Source organism: Falco peregrinus, chromosome 2 (assembly GCF_023634155.1).
Source record: "Falco peregrinus isolate bFalPer1 chromosome 2, bFalPer1.pri, whole genome shotgun sequence".
NCBI lineage: Eukaryota > Metazoa > Chordata > Aves > Falconiformes > Falconidae > Falco > Falco peregrinus.
In genome coordinates this window covers 99,588,484-99,606,786 of record NC_073722.1, presented here as the reverse complement: position 1 = coordinate 99,606,786, position 18,303 = coordinate 99,588,484, and the positions used below count along the sequence as shown (strand labels likewise).

The 18,303-nt window shown below is 61.0% G+C and overlaps 1 protein-coding gene and 1 long non-coding RNA gene across 3 annotated transcripts; both read left to right on the top strand.

Annotated features, from left to right (window-relative positions):
- Nucleotides 1-3,837: 3,837 nt before the first annotated feature.
- CRYBA4 (crystallin beta A4) lies at nucleotides 3,838-5,047 on the top strand. The gene is made up of 5 exons (XM_005230485.3): nucleotides 3,838-3,876; nucleotides 4,002-4,120; nucleotides 4,301-4,442; nucleotides 4,586-4,728; nucleotides 4,900-5,047. Exons 1-5 carry the CDS (start codon nucleotides 3,838-3,840, stop codon nucleotides 5,045-5,047), a joined length of 591 nt encoding a protein of 196 aa, XP_005230542.3.
- Nucleotides 5,048-7,040: 1,993 nt separating this feature from the next.
- LOC114010211 (uncharacterized) lies at nucleotides 7,041-15,148 on the top strand. 2 transcript variants are annotated; one of them, XR_008746195.1, is made up of 4 exons: nucleotides 7,041-7,195; nucleotides 7,717-7,746; nucleotides 10,077-10,157; nucleotides 10,430-15,148. It is a non-coding gene; the product is annotated as an uncharacterized LOC114010211 (long non-coding RNA). The 2 variants fall into 2 exon arrangements; XR_003551567.2 differs by having other exon boundaries at nucleotides 7,043-7,195; nucleotides 7,717-10,157.
- The last annotated feature ends 3,155 nt before the right edge of the window (nucleotides 15,149-18,303 follow it).

Sequence of the window (18,303 nt, the reverse complement as noted above, 5' to 3'; positions counted from 1 at the left end):
TCTATGCCCACAAACACCTGAGTGTGATGCACTGAAAATGCCACGATGCAATACTTAAGTGTTTTCAAATGCTTCAGGAGCTGGGTTTTCCCAAATGCTGTGTAATCAAAGCTGACACTTTCCCGACCACCCCAGTCCCTGAAAATGGTGTTCTTTATTGAGGATATCCCCACTCACTGCATCCACTGGCATGGGCATTAGCTAGTTTTTAGCCCAGTTATCCTGTGCTGAGCTCATTCTATACCATCCCTACTTTTGCCATCACCACACTGCACGGTACCAAATCACAGGTGGGATTTGGGTGCACCAGTGCTGTGTCTGACTGACGGCGGGGGGGCTGCACGGTGGCTGGCCAGGGGTACACTGGGTAACCAGTCCCCAGGGCAGCTCAACCCACAGTGCCACATCTCCTGCACCACATGGCTGCTCTCTGCACCAACAGGCACCTTGGGGGAACCTTCCCTTGACTCCCACCAAGCCTCCGGTCAGTGGGTCTCCCCGTTTGCCTGCTGTGATCCTGTTGGTCATGTAAATACCTGCACACTTGCTTCCTCCTGGTCCTTTCCAATACCCCCAGCCTCCCACAACACCCAGCAGCAGCGCTCCTGGTCTGGCTTTTCATGACTGGCAGCAGTAAATCACCCAAGGGTGCATGCTCAGAAAGCTCAGAGCCCTCAGTTTTGCCGTCATCTTTTATTCCTCTCCAGAGTGAAGTGTCAACCAGCAGCAGTGGGATTCAGCTGCACCCCCTGGACTATTGCCAAAATCCCGAAGAAAAAGCATTTATTGATCCCTTCTTCTTTTCCCATGGTTTTACAGAGGGATGGGCTGTGCCTGCAGGCATGGCCGGGCACAGGTGCTGCTGCCCCATTTCCCCTGGGCACTCCTGGCAGTCTGGTCTCTCACCTTGATGCTGGGCAGCTTTTTATGATTCATGGCTTTCAATTTGCATTCATTTTCATGTTTGTTAGACAGATTTCTATTTTAATCTGCATTCTCTTCCTCTCAGAGCCAGGGTAGGTTTTTTAACTGCTGTGCCTCACCTGTGGCTCCTGGGCATTAATCAGCGGGTCTCACCCACTCCCAGCTTCTGCTGCCCTGATCTTGCTCTGCTTTCCCTCCCAGCTCCCAGCACCCTTGGAACTGGCCACTGGAAAACCGTGCTTGGAGGCACTGAGCTCTACTCCTGATGGCTGCTCTGTGCTGCTTTGGTCATTACTTTGATTTTCCCAGAGTCCGTGCTGTGCAAAGGCTGACAGCTGGGATCTGTTCTCGGTGGTTCTGGAGTCCCTGGACACAAAATCCCTGCTCTCCCCACTGAGCATCCCTGCTGCTGGCTGCAGGTGCTCTGGAAAGCCCCTTGCTGCACCGGCCTGTCCTGTGCCAGCCCCTCGCTGCACCGCCCTGCCCTAGCATGGACGGGCACATGGGATGCACAGTTCAAACACAGCAAGGGTTGCCCAAGCCTCACCCCTGGTGCAGATGGCTGGAGCTGACACAGCTCAGCCCTGGCAGGCACAGGTGTGAGGGGTTTGTTCTGCTGCATGTGGAGCTCTCGCTGCTGCATCCCCTGCACTGAGCATCACTGTGAGTGCACCCAGCTGCAACCCAGGCTCTACAGAACCATGTCCCAGTGATGGGGCACATCACGGAGAGCAAGTGAGCTGTCGTCACCATGCTGGTGGCCAGCAGCAAGCTGACTTTAGCTCAGGCCATGGTGAGAGGCTGGGGACAACTTGTGCCAAGCACACATTTGCTGGGGGCTGCAGGTGTCAGGGACAGCCAACGCAGCCCCACTGCAGCCAGGAGCAGCCCGTTGCATGTGACCACCCTCCTCCCAGCTGCTGTGTTCACTTGCTCTGCCTTCCCCATGGTGCCCAGAGCTGCCAGGGCTGCAGCTGTGTGAAGGAGGATGCTTCAGCTCAGCCACCCAGCAGTTTCCTGGCAAATCCTGTCCCAAAACACAGCACTACCTCGGAACGTGGGTTTTGCCACTCAGCCCAACAGCCTCCTTTTGCTTCTGCCTCAGTGTTCCCTGCTCCAAGGGGCAGGCTGTGTGGGTGCCTCTGCAAGGTGCTCAGCCCTCGGAGCCTGCACGCTCCCAGCACAACCCCAGAACAATTTGGCGGGGGGGTCACCATGAGCAAAGCTTGATGGTGTTTAGGTACCCAAACTGTGGATGCAGCGGGCTCTTTTCAGGTCCCTGCACAGAGAGGCAGGAGCCTGCTGCAGCACTCCCTAAGTCTTGATCTGCATCTTTAGTCCCTCTCATGCCTTTGCAAGCTTGCCCCTTCCTTTCCTGCATGCCTGTTCCCTGCTTGTTACAATGATGCTCCGTGGTTGCTGTATGCTCAACCTGAAAAAGAGCAATTCTGACTTTCAGGGAGAGCTGCTCTGCCCTAGCAGGAGAAGCATGCACTGCCACAAGTAGAGACAGGTCTTTTCTCCTACTTCCCAGAAACGTAGGTGACAAAACCTCCCAGCACACCCAGCCAAGGCACAGGGCAAGCAGTGCTGCCCGTGGGCAGGAGGAGCTCTGCCAAAGCTGGGGGGCACAGTCCCAGCCCAGTCCCAAGCTGGGGCAGGGCACTTGGCAGGAGGGCTGGCAGACCCCGGGGTCGATGCCCTGGCTCTGGAGCTGCAGGGCTGGGGGTCAGAACCTGTGCCTGGTGGGCCAGGGGAGCAGGAGCTGTGGTGTCCCGGCTCATCAGCTTCCCTGCAGCATCGCCTTTGTTCTGCCCGGTCCCTCCTCCCTGCCATGTGCTGAGTTAGGGGTTTCAGTAATGCTCTCCTGGGCTCTGTCTCTATCTGGAGGCTATAAAAACCCAGCTGGAGGGCTGCTGGACATGTCACCTCCCCGGGCACCAGTGCCTCACCCCAGGTAAGCACGGGAGCCTGGCAGCAGCTGCCCCTGCCCGGCATGGCTGGGTCCTGGGAGTGGAGCAGATGTGGGGACGTGTGGAGGAGGATCCGAGAGCTGGGGCTGGACCTTGCTTCACAGGCACAACCCGGCCAGGGCTGCGGGGTCCTGCAGCCAGGGCATGAGACAAGGGCAGCCACTGGGGATGGGCCATGGCACTGCTCTGCCGTCACATGCGTCAGGGAACGGTGGCGGGGGGATTGGAGGGCACCGCTGGCCGTGGCAGCGTGGCGGGGTGCTGCTGCTCAGTATGGGCATGCGGCCACATCTGCAGCACTCCTGGCTCGGTGCTGCCCTGGCTGCAGCTCCAGTGCTGGCCCTGCCTGTGCATGGTGAGCACACCTGGGGACCCGCACAGGGCTGCCTGCACAGGGGCTTTGCCTCGGGGATCTGCCTGCAGGAGGAGGACTCTCCCTGGGCATTAGCAGGCATGGGCAGTGCCACGCACGGGCAGCAGCGTGCTCTCCCCACTGAGGTGCTGTCAGGCTGTCCTGCCAGACACCCGCTGCTCCACGTGGCCCAGACAGCAGCCCCAGGTGGGCAGGGAGAGCCTCAGCCCCTGCTCTTTGCCTGCTCCAGTATGAAGCAACCCCATCACTGCCTCCCATGCCACCAGCGAAGGGACGTGTGTGGGCTCCTGAGGGCATTTTCATCCAGGCAGAGGCTGGAATGAGCCCCACAGAGCAGGGTCTGGCTACCTGCAGCCTCCTGCCTCCATCTGCCTGACTGTCTGTGCAAAGCATGGCCCAAAGCCTGGTCCCAGGACATGGGGTCCCAAGGAAGGGCCAAGCCCTGGAGCAGGGCTGGTGGGTCTGGCCAGGCTGCAGCGGTGAGGCCAGGCTCATGGGGGCCAGCAGTGTACCAGCTCTGGGGCAGGCTTTAATGGTCCTGTTCCCCTGTGCCCTGGCAGAGCCAGCATGACCCATCGCTGCAGGAAATCCTCCGGTCTCTGGAAGGTATGGGAACCTGGGGAAGACCAGTGATGCAGCCTGAGCCCTGCGAATGCCTGGGCATGGGGCTGCAGCATCTACTTGGGGTCCCTGCCCCCATGAAGCCCACTGACTCCCTCCATCCTCCCCAGATTGTGGTGTGGGATGAGGCTTTCTTCCAGGGCAAGAAGCATGAATTCACCGCTGACTGCTACAGCACCCCAGAGCATGGCTTCAGCACTGTCGGCTCCTGCAAGATCGAGAGCGGCGCGTGAGTGAGGGTCACAGGGTACTGCCACCCCATGGTGCTGTGGGACTCCATGGAGGCAGGGGGGTTGGAGGGTGGAGTTCTCCAGTGCCTTTTGCCACCTGAGCCATGGGGCTGCCTCCTCTGGGCAATGGCTCCATCTCCACAGGGTGCAGGTCTCACCCCCCTTTCCCACCCCGGCAGGTGGGCAGGCTTCGAGCACTGCGGCTTCCAAGGGCAGCAGTTTGTGCTGGAGCGCGGCGAGTACCCATGCTGGGAGGCATGGAGCGGCAGCAACGCCTACCATGTGGAGAGGATGTGCTCCTTCCGCCCCATTGCCTGCGCTGTGAGTGCCCCTGCCCCGGCTCCCCACCGTAGGGCCAGCCCCCGGAGCCCACTGCTGGGCTGGTGCCCAGAACCCACCATCAGCTGCCAGCCAGGGGGCTGGGCAGGGCAGCCATGCCAACACCATGCTCCTCTTGGTGGCAGGACCATGGGCGCAGCAGGCTGATGCTCTTCGAGCAAGAGAACTTCCAGGGCAAGCGGGGGGAGCTGAGTGATGACTGCCCCTCGCTGCCTGCCCTGGGCTGGGGCAGTAGCGCCGTGGGCTCCTTCCTTGTCCGTTCCGGCGCGTGAGTACCCCGGGGGTTGTGCTCTGCCAGGACCCAGCACTGGGGGCACACACCAGAGCTGAGGATGCTCTGGCAGCTGCGGGCACCCTACCTGCTGCCCAGCACCTGCAGTGCAAGGTGCTTCATGGTGCTGCCAGCCCTGAGCCACCGTTGCTCTCTGCTCTGTCACAGGTGGGTCTGCTCGCAGTACCCAGGGTACCGGGGCTTCCAGTACCTCCTCGAGAGTGACAGCCATGCGGGCGAGTACAAGCATGTGCGGGAGTGGGGCTCCCACGCACAGACGGGCCAGGTCCAGTCCATCCGCAGGGTCCAGCAGTGACCGCCGGTGCCGGAGCCACCATGCCGCCAGCCACATGCCCTGGGCACCGTCTCTCCCGCGGGGCGGCGGGGGCAAAGCTCAATAAAGGCTCAGTTGTCCAAGATGGCACGCTGGCAGTTGGGGAGGGGGTGCCGTGGGAGTGTGTGGCCGGGAGCAGAGTGGAGGCTCTGCAGGGGCAAGGATGGGGTGGGGGAGAACGACTGTCCTTTTCTGCCCCTGCAGCCAGCACAGGCATCCACATGTCCCTGTCAGAGGCAGATGAAGCCCCTGCCCAGCTCACATACAGAGCTGCAAAGCCTGCCCTTGCCCCCCTGGCCAGCCTCGGAGGAGCTGTGGGGCTGGGGGCCAGTGCACGGTGGTCAGGCCCAGTGCAGGGGTGAGGAGCTGGGTCCTGAGCCAGCAACAGCAGCAGCAGTGCAGCCCTTGTACAGCGCTGCACATCCCGCTTGTGAGGACCGTGTCTGTCCTGTCCCTGCACCAGCCTGACTGCCGGCTCAGGGGCTCTGCCAGACCCACACATCCCCACCGCCCCACAGACTCCACCTGCTCTGCCAGTACCAGCCGGGGGCTACGCAGCAGCTGCAGCAAGGCTGAGCAGAACACTGTGTGGCAACTGCTGAGCCTCAGCCTTGCTCGTGAGTTGGAAGGAGCTGCAGGATCCAGCAAGCTGCAGCTGCACCCATTCCTGCACCCATGCATGCCCCTGCACTCATGCACAACCATGCACACACTCCTGCACCCACACCAGCTTGCAGCACCTGCCAGCCTCGCAGCATCTCCCCTGCCTGGGGCAAAGCGGGCAGCCCAGGGCAGAGGCAGGCAAGCTCCTCTCTCCAGCGGTGCAGGGGACCAGGCCAAGCTGCGTGGTGGCCCTGGAGCAGCGAGGTGGCACCACAGGCTCGTGGCTCTGTCTGCCCCAGCAGCGCGGCGGGCACGGGCAGGGCCTGCTCCTCCCTGCCTGGACCTGGGCTGTCACTGCAGGAAACCTGGGGCAGCAAGAAGCAGTCGGGGGCTGCCGATAAACCATCTTCTTCAGCTCATGAGAAAGTGGCCATTAACTGAAGCTGAAAATGTGACAGGGAAAAGGCTGGTTTGGCAAAAATCTCTCATTTCAGAAAAGCTCTGGAGAAAAGGTTTGATGTGATGAAAATGTCCCATTCCTGACCTCTGCAGCAGAAGAATCACCATCGGAGACAATGCTGCCCAGGAAGGGTTCTCTCTGCAGGAAATCACAATTAAAAATGCAGAGTAAAAGAAGAAACAAAAAGTTTTGGGATGGGCTGAATGAAACCCTCCTGCCACCCCAGGGCAAACCCATCCGGGGTCACCAGTCAGCAAGCCCTGGAGCAGTGGAGCTCCCCAGCCCCTCCATGGCCACATCTGGTGGGGACCCCTATCCTGGCCAGCCCCCCCTGCCCAGCCCCAGGCGGGGTGTGGGTTGCGGGGTGCCGGGAGCAGGGCCAGCACACAGCCAGGCATGGCAGGCAGCTGGCGGCTGGACCAGTGGGTCCCCGGGGATCTGGTGACGACCTGGAGAACAATGCAAGAGCCCAGCAGCTGCAGAGCCCCAGCCCCCCGGCCCCCGGGGTGGGGGTCTGCCCCCCACCGTGTCCCCAGGCTGGGCTGGCCTCTCTGCCATCCTTCCCTCCACCACGGCCGGATCCTGCACACCGTGTCCCCGGGTGGCCTGCCCAGCGCCCCTGCCCCGTGTCCCCCACCCCTCATCCCTGTGCCACCCCCGTGGGTGTGGGGTGCCCACGCCCCCCCAGATGGCCGTGGGGGTGCGCCCGTGCCAGCACGGCAGGCCGGTGGCTTGGCGTGGGGGACGACGACACGGTGGCCTTTGCGGGGGGCCCGGCTGCAGGGAGGTGGGTGTCCCCGGGTCTGCCGCAGCAGGAGCGGCGGGGGGCGGCGGGAGGGGGGGGCAGGTGGCTCGGCCGCATTTCCAGCATTAAAATTTAATGGGAGTTGCAGCATTCTCCTGCGCCGTAGGTAGGGCCCGGCGGGGGCTGCGAGGAGGAGGAGTTTGCATGGCAATCCCTTTCTCAGGGATGCTCTCTGGAAAGCTCCAGCACAAAGGAGCTGCGCGGCGGCCAGGAGCGTGCGGAGCCCGGCGGTCCCCGAGCCCAGCCTTCCCCTGTGGGTCAGGTAAAGCCGCGCTTATCTTTCTCGCTGCTGTTTTCCAGATGGAAGTGCGGCTCCTTTCCGGGCGCTGGTGGGGTTTGGGGGCGTCAGGCGGAGCCCCGGGGGCCGCCCCCCACCTCGGGGCGTGATGCACAGCCAGGAGCAGGGAGAGATGCTGCCCCGGGTCCTGCGGGCATCCCTCCCGGGAGGCTGCGGAGCGGCAGGCGCTTCTGCTCTGGCCGCTCCGTCTCGAAAAAAAAAATTAAAAAAGCGCCACCGCATATATTCTTATTTCCTGATTATAAATAATTCCCCTGCTCAAGATGGGTTGGAGCCACCAGCTTCTCCCGGGGGACACCAGGCTGGGGCAGCCCGGGCCCCACTCCCTTTGTTAGGGGCGATGCTCGCCCTGGGCAGCCCCGGGGGGCCTGGCTCCCTCTGCGCACCGTCTGCATCCCCGGTACCACAGTCAATATTAACTGATGCACCGCTTGTTTGTATTTTTTTTCCTTTTTGTTTTTTCCTTTTTTTTTTTTTTTTTCCAGAAACCTCATCAAGAATAGGGCTCGAGACAGGTAAATGGATTCTTGCCTGATTTTCAATGCTCCTGGAAGGAAATGTAGCCAAAAATGCTGGTTTACTTCTTTGTCTTGAAACCACCATTTTCTCCTAAAGCTGGTGATAGGTAGGGGGTTAGAGAAGAGGCTGGGGCCAGCACCCCCCCAGGGCGCTTCAGCACAGCCCTTCCCCCTGCAAAGAGCAAACCTGACAGATGCTATCCGGGCTGCTTTTGGGGAGCCATTTTCTCTCCCTCATTGTCTCACCGCCTTTTCTGTGTGTGAGTACATCCTGCCCCAGGGAGCCAGGAGGAGCCCAGAAATAATCAGGTTTTCAGTTGTTTCTGGGTTTGCAGGGAGCCTTTCTCACCCCCTCCTTCTCCCAGGGCTGCCCAGGCTGCCCAGCCCTGAGAGCTGCAGACAAAGGGAGGCAGCCCCAGAGCCCGGGCTGGCAGCGAGGGTGGGCAGTGCTGAGGACAGGGGCACATTGGCCACCCTGCCAGGAGCTGGGGGATCTGGGGTGCCCAGACGACACCTCTCAGAGATCACCTCTCCGGGCATGGGCAGTAAGTAAAGCAGCCAGCACCGCACCGTGCCTGTGGCACAGCGGGAGCACATGGGCACTCGCAGCAGTGGTGTGCCTGCTGTGCATGGGCAGCCTGCCTGCTGCCCTTGCCTCCCTGCTCCTGCCTGCAGTGGAACTCGTGCTCCTCTCCTTCCTCCTTGCTCAAAGGTTTTTCTAGCCCCTGTTTAACTCAAGTGCTCCTGGGCGCTCAGCCCCAGGGACAAATTATGTGCCACCAGCCCTGTGTGGCAGCGGCAGTCGAGCTCGCAGCTGGTAATCACTGCTTGCCATGCACAAGATTAGTGTTTGGTTATGTGCTGCCCACACAAAATTGTTTTTCTCCCCCCACCCTTCTCCTGGGATGTACTTCATTGTTGGGTGAGAGAGGCCATCCTGCAGCAGTCACCCCATGCAGACACGTCCCTCCTGCCCCACCATGGGCGCTTCCCGCTCAGATCCAGGCAGGGGAGTCCATTTGCCAGATGCTGGATGGCATCTCTGGTGCCTGCCGCTGCCCAGACCCCACCCAGCTGCCCCACAGCAGCTGGTTTGCAAATGCTGCCTGGACGTGCTGTCCTCATGAGAGGGACTATCCTGCAGGCAGCGCCTGCAACTTGCGGCAACAATGAACCGTGAGAAGCAACAGCAGCTCCGCAGCTGAACTGCAGAGTCATCTCGGCCCAGTTCCCCCAGGACCAGCCTTGGCTGTTCCACGCGGGCAGGGCTGGAGGAAGGCAGGCAGCGCAGGCTGGCTGATGGTGCCAGCCGCGTGTGCCCACATCCTCGTGGCAGTGGCAGTGGCAGAGGCAGAGGCAGGCAGTCCCTGCAGAGCAGGCAGGGACAGTTTGGGGCATTGTCATCACTCTTGGTGTGGTTCTTCCCGGTGCCTCCTACTCTGTTCCTGCTGGTGGGTCTGGCTCCCTCCTGCTCTGCATGGGGACAGGCACAGGAGGGAGAGGTGGTATTTCTTTGGGGACTGGGTGTCCCTGAGCAAGCAGTGGGCAGCTGAGCAGATGCACATAGTGGGGGTGAGTGCAGGTCCCCCATGGGGAGCATGGGCTGGAGCTCCCTCACTTCCAACCTGCCTGCCTCTGCCCCACTGCTGCCTGCAGCAGAACCCAGCACCATCTGCCTGCAAGCTGCAGGAGCTGCTGTGAGCACCTGGGTACCAAGGGGCAGTGCTGGCTTTGGGGGGGTGCTTGTGGAGCAGGGTGTTCATCTAGTGCAGGAGTCAGCTGGGCATTGCCGTGCTGCCCTGAGGCCGTGCCAGGAGAGGGGTGTTAGTTTGCCTGAGCTGGGAGGATGACTGGGCCAGTCCCTGCTCCCCAGGGCAGCCCAGCGTGTGGGAGGGGGAAGCTGTGCAGGGCAGGCTGGGTGCTGGTACAGCATCTCCCCAGCAGAGGTCTTACATCTCTGTCTTGCAGGATCTGGCCCTTTGCCCCCAGCTTTGGGCAGCACCCAGCCACCCTGTGAGCACCAGGAATGGTGCCAGCAGTGCTGGGGTTCAGAGCAGAGGATCCTGCCTCAGGGATTTAATCCTGCAGGAATGGGGAGCTGCAGGAACGGCAGGGGAGCCAAGGGAGGTTCTGCCTGTGTTCCTGCCTGCCCTGCCCTGCCCGGCCCTCCTGCCAGGCTCCCAGCAGCACGATGCATCCCCCCTTGGCTCGGCTTGGCTCAGCTCAGCTCTGCCTGGGGATGACGGTACCGTGTTGCTCTCCCTTGCTGCGTTGGTTGCTTTCTTTTGCAGCTGCTAATGACTGACCTGAGGTCTGTTCACACACAGTCCCCTGAGCAGCCTCCACGGTGGAGCAACCAGACAGGACGGGGGGACATTGCACGGCACTCACATAGCTGCTGACCACAGGTAGGACCCCCAGGGAGAGTGACACAGGTGGTGCAAGCCCCATGCTCTCCCCACTCCTCATGACCTGGGAGGGCCCTGGGCAGCTGGGAGCCAACTTTCCTTCCCAGGGTCCCATCCCCTTGTGGGCTCTCCCCAGGCTCCAGCCAGGTCTGTGGGCTCACACCATCCCCAGGGCCACCTGCATGAGATGATGCATCCCCCATGCATGCCCAGTGGTGGGGAAGGGGTGGCTGCCATGCTGCCCAGGGTCTTATAACATCTCTGCTCCCCAGTGCCACCAGCCCCAGGGGCACAGCCCCAGCTCCTGCCTGGTCAGACTGGCCATGCCTGGAGGGGAGCCAGAGCTCAGGGAGCCAGAGCTTGGGGAGCCTCCATCGCTGCCCACACATGGATGCCAGAGCCGGGCCAGCCCCAGCAGAGCAACCCGGTGCCAGCTGCCATGGGCTGGAGCCATGAGCCTGGCCACTGCAGGGGACATGGCTGAAGAGACGGCGGTGGTGACACCTGAGGACATGGGTTTGCATGTGTGCACATTTTTTCTACAAGGTCCTGAGGTCTCCTTCCCTCCTGCTGCTCCATCCCAGCCAGACCCAGTGCATGGGCCTCCCCATGTGCCCTCCCTGGCATTGGGCAGGGTCTGGGCAAGATGAGACCCATCACCTGCACCGAATGTAATGTAGGAGGAAGGAGAAGGGGATGGGAGTGGAGCTGTGCCAGCTCAAGGAGGCAGGATGGCCAGAGCCCAAAGGGACCCCAGTTCTTCCCACTGATCCTGCCTGTCCTTCTGTCAGCAAAGTCCTGGTGCTTTCTACTCTGGAAGTGCCCTGCACTGCCAGCGTCATGTCCTGGCAGGATCCTGCCTCTACTCTGCTTTGAGAAAACATCTGGTTTGTAGAGCATGGGGAGGGACACGGGCAGTGCATCCTCCTCCCGAGGCCTCTGCAGGGCCATGTGGGGCTCCCAGTGGCCCCATAAGCAGGTGTGACCATTGCCTTCCCTCGCAGCCCCCTCCAGCAAGCGTCCCCCGAGCAGGTGGGAAGGCTGGGTGGGCAGTGGGCTGGGGGCTGAGGGCAGACACAGCCCCCTGAAGTGCACAATGGAAAATTATCCTCATGCGGAATGGAGGGAGCTAGTGCTGCAGCAGGAGGTGACCCAGAGGAACATGGGGCAAAGGGTGCCCTCGGTGCTGGGGCAGGGTTCAGAGCTACTGCTCCTGCCACCCCTCAGCAGTTGGCACCGGTCAGCGGCCTGCTCCTGCATGCAGCCCCGTGGAGGGGCAGCTTCTGATGGGGAGGGGATAAGCTATTGGGCACCCTTCTTCTGCTTCGTGTCATGGTTTTCCCTGCTGGACCTCCTCCTCCCTCCACGGGCAGTGGGAGCTTGGTGGAGACCCAGAGCAGCTGTCACTGTCTCTGCAGAAGCCCTGCTCTTGCAGAGCTGCCTGTAGCCTTGCCCCTGGCACTCCAGTAATGTTTTCACCCCTTCCCTCTCTGCTTCTGCCGGCTCCTTTTGTGCCCTTACCCCAGAGCCTTGCAATGCTGAGTCACAGTCTGGCGCTGCCAGGATTGTCTCCTCTGTGCAGCCCATCTCTCATTTTCACCAGTACCAGGGGTGGGAAACACATGTTGTGTGTGGGCACACGCTGCTTGGGCGTTTTGTACCTCACCAGCATGGATGATAGGGGCAGGTCCCTGCAAAGCATTTAATTCAGAAAGCCTTACATTACTGCAGGCTAAACCCTCCGCTAACACCTTCCCAAATCTCAGTTTGGTGACAAAGCCCAGGAACACCTCTCACTGTCCTGAGCCAGAGCCCTGCTTCGTCCCCAGGAGCCACACAGACCCTACCCTGGTAAAGTGCTTCTCCACCGGCGGGGCGCTAACCGGGACTGGCTCTGCATGCTGCCGCTGTGCTCCGATATTAACCTACTAACCCTCCGGGACCCTTGCCACCCCCTCTGCCAGGGCTGCCAGGGGCTGCCCAAGCCCCTGGCAAACGGACTAACTCACTAACTGGCTCCAGCGCATGCCCTACTAACCGGCCTTGTCTCACCTCGCACTAACCGCCGACAGCCTTTAAAGGGGAACGGAAAAGCTGGGTAAGTACGCTTATAAGTGCCGGGCGTTGCTGCGTTGGTGACAGGCTGCGCAGGCAGGGCCAGGCAGCATGAGCCCCTACAGCGGGCAGGAGGCGGCTGGCAGCCCCTGCCCCGCGCTGCTGCCCTTGCTGGCATGAGGAGAGGGTTTCTCCCCGCACGCCGTGCTCGGGTCTGCCTGTGGAGTCTGTTGCTGACTAGGAGCCTAAAACGGTTTTATCAGCAGAAGCTTTTCAGTTCCTTTTTAAGCCAGTAGATCTCTGTTACTAACACATTCCTGAACTGAATTAAACAAACTAACCGTTGCTGCTTTTCTCTTCATTTCTCTTCCAGTATGTATGTCCTCTAAGTCAGACCGATTGTGCCATGCTTCTGTTACTAACCTGTACTAATTGTTCCTGACTTATTTCTCTATTGCTACTAACAAATACTCTTTGCATTTTAACTCTCGGACACTATTTGCCATGATAAATGAACAGTGGCCTCCTTCTGGACTCTTGGTTATCAGCCTGCAGCAACCCGAATCTCAGTGCTGCTGAGCATCTTTGTCTCCCATTCAGTGCAATGGGAGGGAAGATACTCAGGCTGGGGAGCTTTGAAAATTTCCCTAATTGGCCTTCTGTTTTCCAGGAAATTTCCTGTGGCTAAATGAGGAAAAGAGGCTGGAACAGAAATAAGACAATGTGGAAAAATGTTAATAGCAACTGGTAATGGCTGTAAAGGTCCAGCAAACCCAGTTTGCAGAAAGATTCAGCCAAAGAGTGATGTTATTGCCATGAGCCCCAGCAGAACCCAAGCTCTGCGCTCTGCTGGGGCCCCAGTTCATCTGTCATGGGGAATGGTTTCATGCTGCTCCCCACATTGGCACATGGGTGCCAGGGTGGCTGCAGGGTGCTCCCGGGCTCCTCTCTTCACTCCCTTTGTCTCTCCACAGTTTTTCTTGTGACTTTGATGCATGTGGAAGCCATTGCCAGCAGCGTGGTCCTGACTAACTGCACGGCACCGAGGGCTGCGTCTAACCGCTGGGTTGGTACTTGCAGGGTCCCCCTGGCTCGGCCACGAGCCCAGTGGGCAGGAGCGGGCAGCGGGTGGTGGAGGGTGGCTCTGCTGCTGGCTGCCTGGCAGGGCCAGGGGGCTGTAAGGCTGTCATGGGGGTGCAGCCTGTGCTTTGCTTTCTGTCCATCTGTTAGTCGGATGAACATCCCCTGCCTCTACAGGGATTCTGCCAGAGTTAAGGCTTCAGGATCTGGCCCATCTGTATGGGTTTGGCATGCAGGCTAGCGATCTGTGCTGAGACACCCTCAGCATGAAGTGCTGGCTGTACCAGTGGGACAGAACCAAGCTCTGCGTGCCAGCAGAGGGTGGTAGCCCTGTGCTGCTGGCCGGGAAGGGGCTGGCTCATGAGGACTCCCAAACCATGGCTGCTGGGGGGACATGGCTGTGGGGCGGCTTGTGGGGGGCTGCCTCAACCAAGGCTCATGAGGGCAGCTCTGTCTGGGGTGTGTATAGATCCGGACAGCATCCATCTCTGGCTGCTCTCTTTTGGCTTTGGCCTGTGCTCACTAATCCCATGATGAGGACCTTCCCAGATAACCCATAGGCGCTGGCCCACTTCAGTCTCACCCGACAGCAGCTCTCCTGCCTGCTGTTGGAAGTCAGAGCCAGAGCAGGGTCCCTGGGGCAGCCAGGTTCATCCCGTGATGCTGCCCACCTGCCCTTGGCATCCCTGCTCTGCACTGCCCACAGCCTGGCCCTTCAGCTGGGGGCTCTTGCGCTGCCGGGGCTCCCCTCCCTACCCAGCTCCACGGCTGCCGACCTCCACCTTAACCCACTAACCATGTGCCTCCCTTTCCTGGCACGGCTGGGGCCAGGGGGGATTTTTGGGCTGGTGCTCCTGTGTTTAATTGAAAGGGAAGGTAGGGCTCTGCTGTGGGCTGGGGGAAAAGTGAGCAGGAGGACCAGCTGGGTTGGGCACAGAGCAGGCAGGTCTGGGGCTCCTGGACAGGTCAGGAGTGCCACGAACACTGGGCTGGGGTTCCCAGAGCCCACCACCCATTGCAAGGGACTGCCCTCTCTGCCCCCACAGATCCCTCTTCTAGCTCCAGAGCAGCCCCCCAGCCAGCCCTGTGCCCAGTGGGACCTCCCCAGGCAAGTGACCGAGGGGAACAATGGGACCACTAGTCACCCAGATGGCCCAGAGGATGCATTGGGCAAATGCGAGCCGCATAGGTAGCAAGTGCTGCCCACAGCCTCCTCGGTGGGGGCAGGCCACCAGTGCCTGCGGGGCGGCTGCGCCCCCCTGCAGATGACCACTTCTGAACAGGGAGGGGCTGGGGGGCAAGAAAGGCTTCATGGAACATCCAGGTTGCTCCTTTGCTCTCCCCCAGCACCTCGGGGTTCCCTGCCCCTACTCCCCATTTCCCTTGGCTGGGAGAGGAGTCAGTCTGTCGGTCTGTCTGTCCCCCTTTGCTGGTGCCCCCAGGGCTGTCTGAAGAGGGGAGGCAGTAGCACAAGCGGGGCATGATATGCAGCTCCCCCCTTTACCAGCTGCAGCGATGACAGATGTGAGGCCAGGCCACCTCAGCAGCAATGTGGGGTGTAGAGGTCTGGGGGTGATGCCTGGCTCTGGGGGCACCATCCTGCCCAGGGCACACCAGCCCAAGGTGGCCGGGGCTGCCCCTGCTCTGCAGGACCCCGCTGCCGCCTCATGCCCAGCACGGTGGGAGCAGGCATGGCCGCGGTGGGGCTGAGGACCAGTGTGGGGCAAGGATGCTCTGGGGGAGGGGATCCTGGGGCTGCCTCTGTGGTGTGAGTGGAAGTCCTGTGGGTCCCCACAGTCCTGAGGATGTCCCTACTGCCTGTAATGTCTGCTGTGAACATGGCAAGTGTGCAACCACCCCGCAGTCTGGTGTCTTTGTGGGGTGTGGGGGCCTGGGGGAGCCGGGCAAGGATGGTCTGGGGGTGACCCAGCTCCCATGCCATGGGGCACAGCGTGGGGCACGTGGGGGCCAGGCAGTTCTCACCACTGCCATGTCAGCACCCTGCACGGCAGCCAGGGCCACCCAGCGGGGGTGTCAGGGCAGGAGGGGGCCGAAATGCCATGGTCCCTGGGTGCCCGGTGGGAAGAAGGGGCAGGACAGGGCACCGCGGGAGGGTGCAGGAGGGATGTGACACCCCCACCCCCCGGGCACTGTCCTGGAGCCGAGAAGTGACATCACCCAGTGCAGGCAGCGCAGGCAGCAGAGGATGCGGCGGGGGTGGGGGAGGGCGGCCGCAGGCAGCGCGGGGCTGGGGGTGAGCGGCGGGGCTCGTGCCCAGTGTGGGGACACATCTTGGGGGCGCGGGGGGTGGTCCGTGGCGCAGGGTGCTGCCGGCCCGGCCCGTGGGGCACCGGGCACCCGCCGATGCTGGCCTGGCCGCGGCCCGGGAGGGTGCGGCAGGTGGAGCTCGTGCTCCAGGAAAGCCCTGCCTGCAGCCCTGCCTGCACCCTGCCCACAGCTCTGCCTGTACCCTGCCCACACCCTGCCTGCACCCTGCCCTGGAAGCCAGTGGCAGAAGCGAGGGCAGAGGGACCGGTCTGGCCCCACACTCCCCAGGGCAGCCCCGGCCGGAGATGTGCCATGGATGCCTGGGTGCTGCAGAGCACCCCAAGCCCCCCGGGGAAGGGGTGAATGGCCAGCACCCCAGCCTCCCCGCAGCCACCAGCAGCTCCCGCAGATCTGTGCACAGCTTAGCAAGGTGGGGGGCATGGGAGCGAGGTTGGGGGGTACAAACCCATGTCTGCAGCAACAGCAGCATGAGCAGCAGTGCCAGGGTCTGTGCATGTCCCTGCCTTGTTCCCGGCAGGGTCAGTGTCAGCCCAGACCTCCCCCAAGCAGGCAGGAGCTGGCAGAGTGGCAGCCGCATCCTGCGCTGCCCGGAGTAAAGCCCGGGGACACCGCAGTTCTGGAGGAGGCGTTGTGGACGGGGTGGCAGCTCCAGCTCAAGGCACAACGGTCATATAGAGCGGGGATGCTTGCCTGGCCCTCTCCTGGGAGGGAGGCTGGAGACCCATCGGCTGCCGTGGGGAGGGGGCTCAGCTCTGGCCTGTGCCTGGCCATTCCCGGCAGTGGAGGGCAGCAGCCAAACCGCCGTGTTTATTTTCCTCCCTGTAAGCAGCATTTTGACATGTCACAGCAAGTCTCTCAAACACATGTTGACAGAAAATGTGTACGAGCACGAGGAATGTTGTTCATTTGCATCAAATTGCGAAGCGATTCTGTGAAATTGATATGTGGCATTTGTGTGAGTGGCTGCGAGCGGCGCGGGTGCCTCTGCCACCGCAGGCAGGGAGCCAGGGAGGGTCCCTGCGGGCAGGGCTTTGCCGGTGGGACTGTGAAAGCCCTGAGCACCACCGGCTTTCCCCAGTGCCCCCAGAGCTGGCCACGGAGCTGCCGAGGGGCCTGGGAAGGTGGGCAGCATGCCAGCCTGGTGACCAGCACCAGCAGCACCCAGCTGTGCCTGGAGCCTGGGGAGTGCAGGAAGCTGCTGGGGTGGGGGGTAGAGGGGCCGCCTGGCCAGGTGTCCCTGCTCCCAGCAATCCCCCTTGCCCTTGCTCTCACGCTGCCTGGCTTTGGCTGCGCTGGCACCAGTCACTGGGTGGGTGCACAGAGAGCCCAGGGGGTCCCAGGATGCTCACTGGGGGTGGGTGTTGCTCAGGAGCTGTGAAACATCCCCAGGCCGGCAGCTCTGCCTGAGTCCTGCCTGCACTGCACTGCGTGGGGAGGTTTAGCGTCTCTGTTCCCAGATCTGCAAAAATAACCTGGAAAAAAAATATTTCAGTTTTTCCTTTTGCTTCCTTCGCCCCAGGTGGCAAATGGAGCTGTGCCCACCCACAGGCGCTGGAGGCAGTGGCCATGCCAGGGCTGTAACCCTGCAGCACACCCACCACACTGACCCTCCCTGAGGGTTCTCCCCGAGTCCGGGAGCTCAATCCTGGGAAGCATCATCTTCTGCTGTCCCCAGCCCTTCACAGGGCCACCGCAGGGGGACTCTGCTCTGCCCGAGTGTTGCAGTGTGGGTTGAAATGCGGCTGCACATGCAGCCTCTTGACCTAACCTCATTAGGAAGGTGGAAGTAATACTAATTAAAATCATGAAGTCCCAAACTGAGCTTCTTTCCTGGTTTAATTTATTTCTGGCTACTTCTCATTTCCACAACTAATGCTCCACCAAGTTAATATTCTGAAAATGATAAAAAGATGGGTAGTACAGATTGAAAGATGCTTCAGGAACTTTTCGGGTGTCTTTTAATGGCATTTACACCCAGGGCTGTGGTGGTGCCAGCTGGGGAAACACATCTGCATCAGCTAATGCTCAGCCTCCTGCATTGCCAGGCCCCGTTTGGGAGCGAACCCTGCAGAGACCCACGGTTGCCAGGAGCCAGGGACCACCAGGACTGTGCCTGGCACTGCTGCATCACCCTGCCTGCTGTCCTGGAGGGTCTGCACTGAAATACCCCTGGAAACCAGGGGAAAGCAGGGAAGAGCCACTGCATGAAAACTGTTACCAGCTGCAGTCATCACTCCACTGTGCAGGCAGCACCGTGCAGGCAGCGATGTGCGGACAGCAGCAGCATCCTCCTGTGGGGAGGGTTTAAGCAGGTGCCTGGCTGTCCTTGGCGGCCAGCATGGACGCTCGCCTCCAGGCAAGGAAGAGCCACGAAAGCCATGCCGACAGGCTGGAATCCACTTGTTTCCCAGATGGTTATGACTATTTCATACCTTGCAGCAGAGTCAAAAGCCATGTATGGAATAATGAGTAAAGCCGAAGCTTAAGACAGGAGATCCTGGCACATCTTGAAGCAATTAAAATATAAGTTACAAACTTCTGTGTGTGCAAAGCCGCCATCCTTTCTTCTTCCACCTTTGCAGAACGAGGAAGTGGCTGCAACATGGTTGGGCACCAGGACAGATATTTAAGTCCTGCCTGGAGCAAAGTGCGCTGCCCCGCTGCACCTCGTGGGGACTTGCCTTCCTGGCAAACGGGGATGCTTTATAAAGGCAAAGCCTCT

What these genes read in the sequence shown, in the direction of transcription:
- CRYBA4 (XM_005230485.3), top strand. Translation starts at nt 3,838, where the DNA reads ATGACCCATCGCTGCAGGAAATCCTCCGGTCTCTGGAAG. An exon ending in TGCAAGATCGAGAGCGGCGC is followed by an intron (nt 4,121 to 4,300) that starts GTGAGTGAGGGT and finishes CCACCCCGGCAG; the next exon opens with GTGGGCAGGCTTCGAGCACT. An exon ending in TCCGCCCCATTGCCTGCGCT is followed by an intron (nt 4,443 to 4,585) that starts GTGAGTGCCCCT and finishes TCTTGGTGGCAG; the next exon opens with GACCATGGGCGCAGCAGGCT.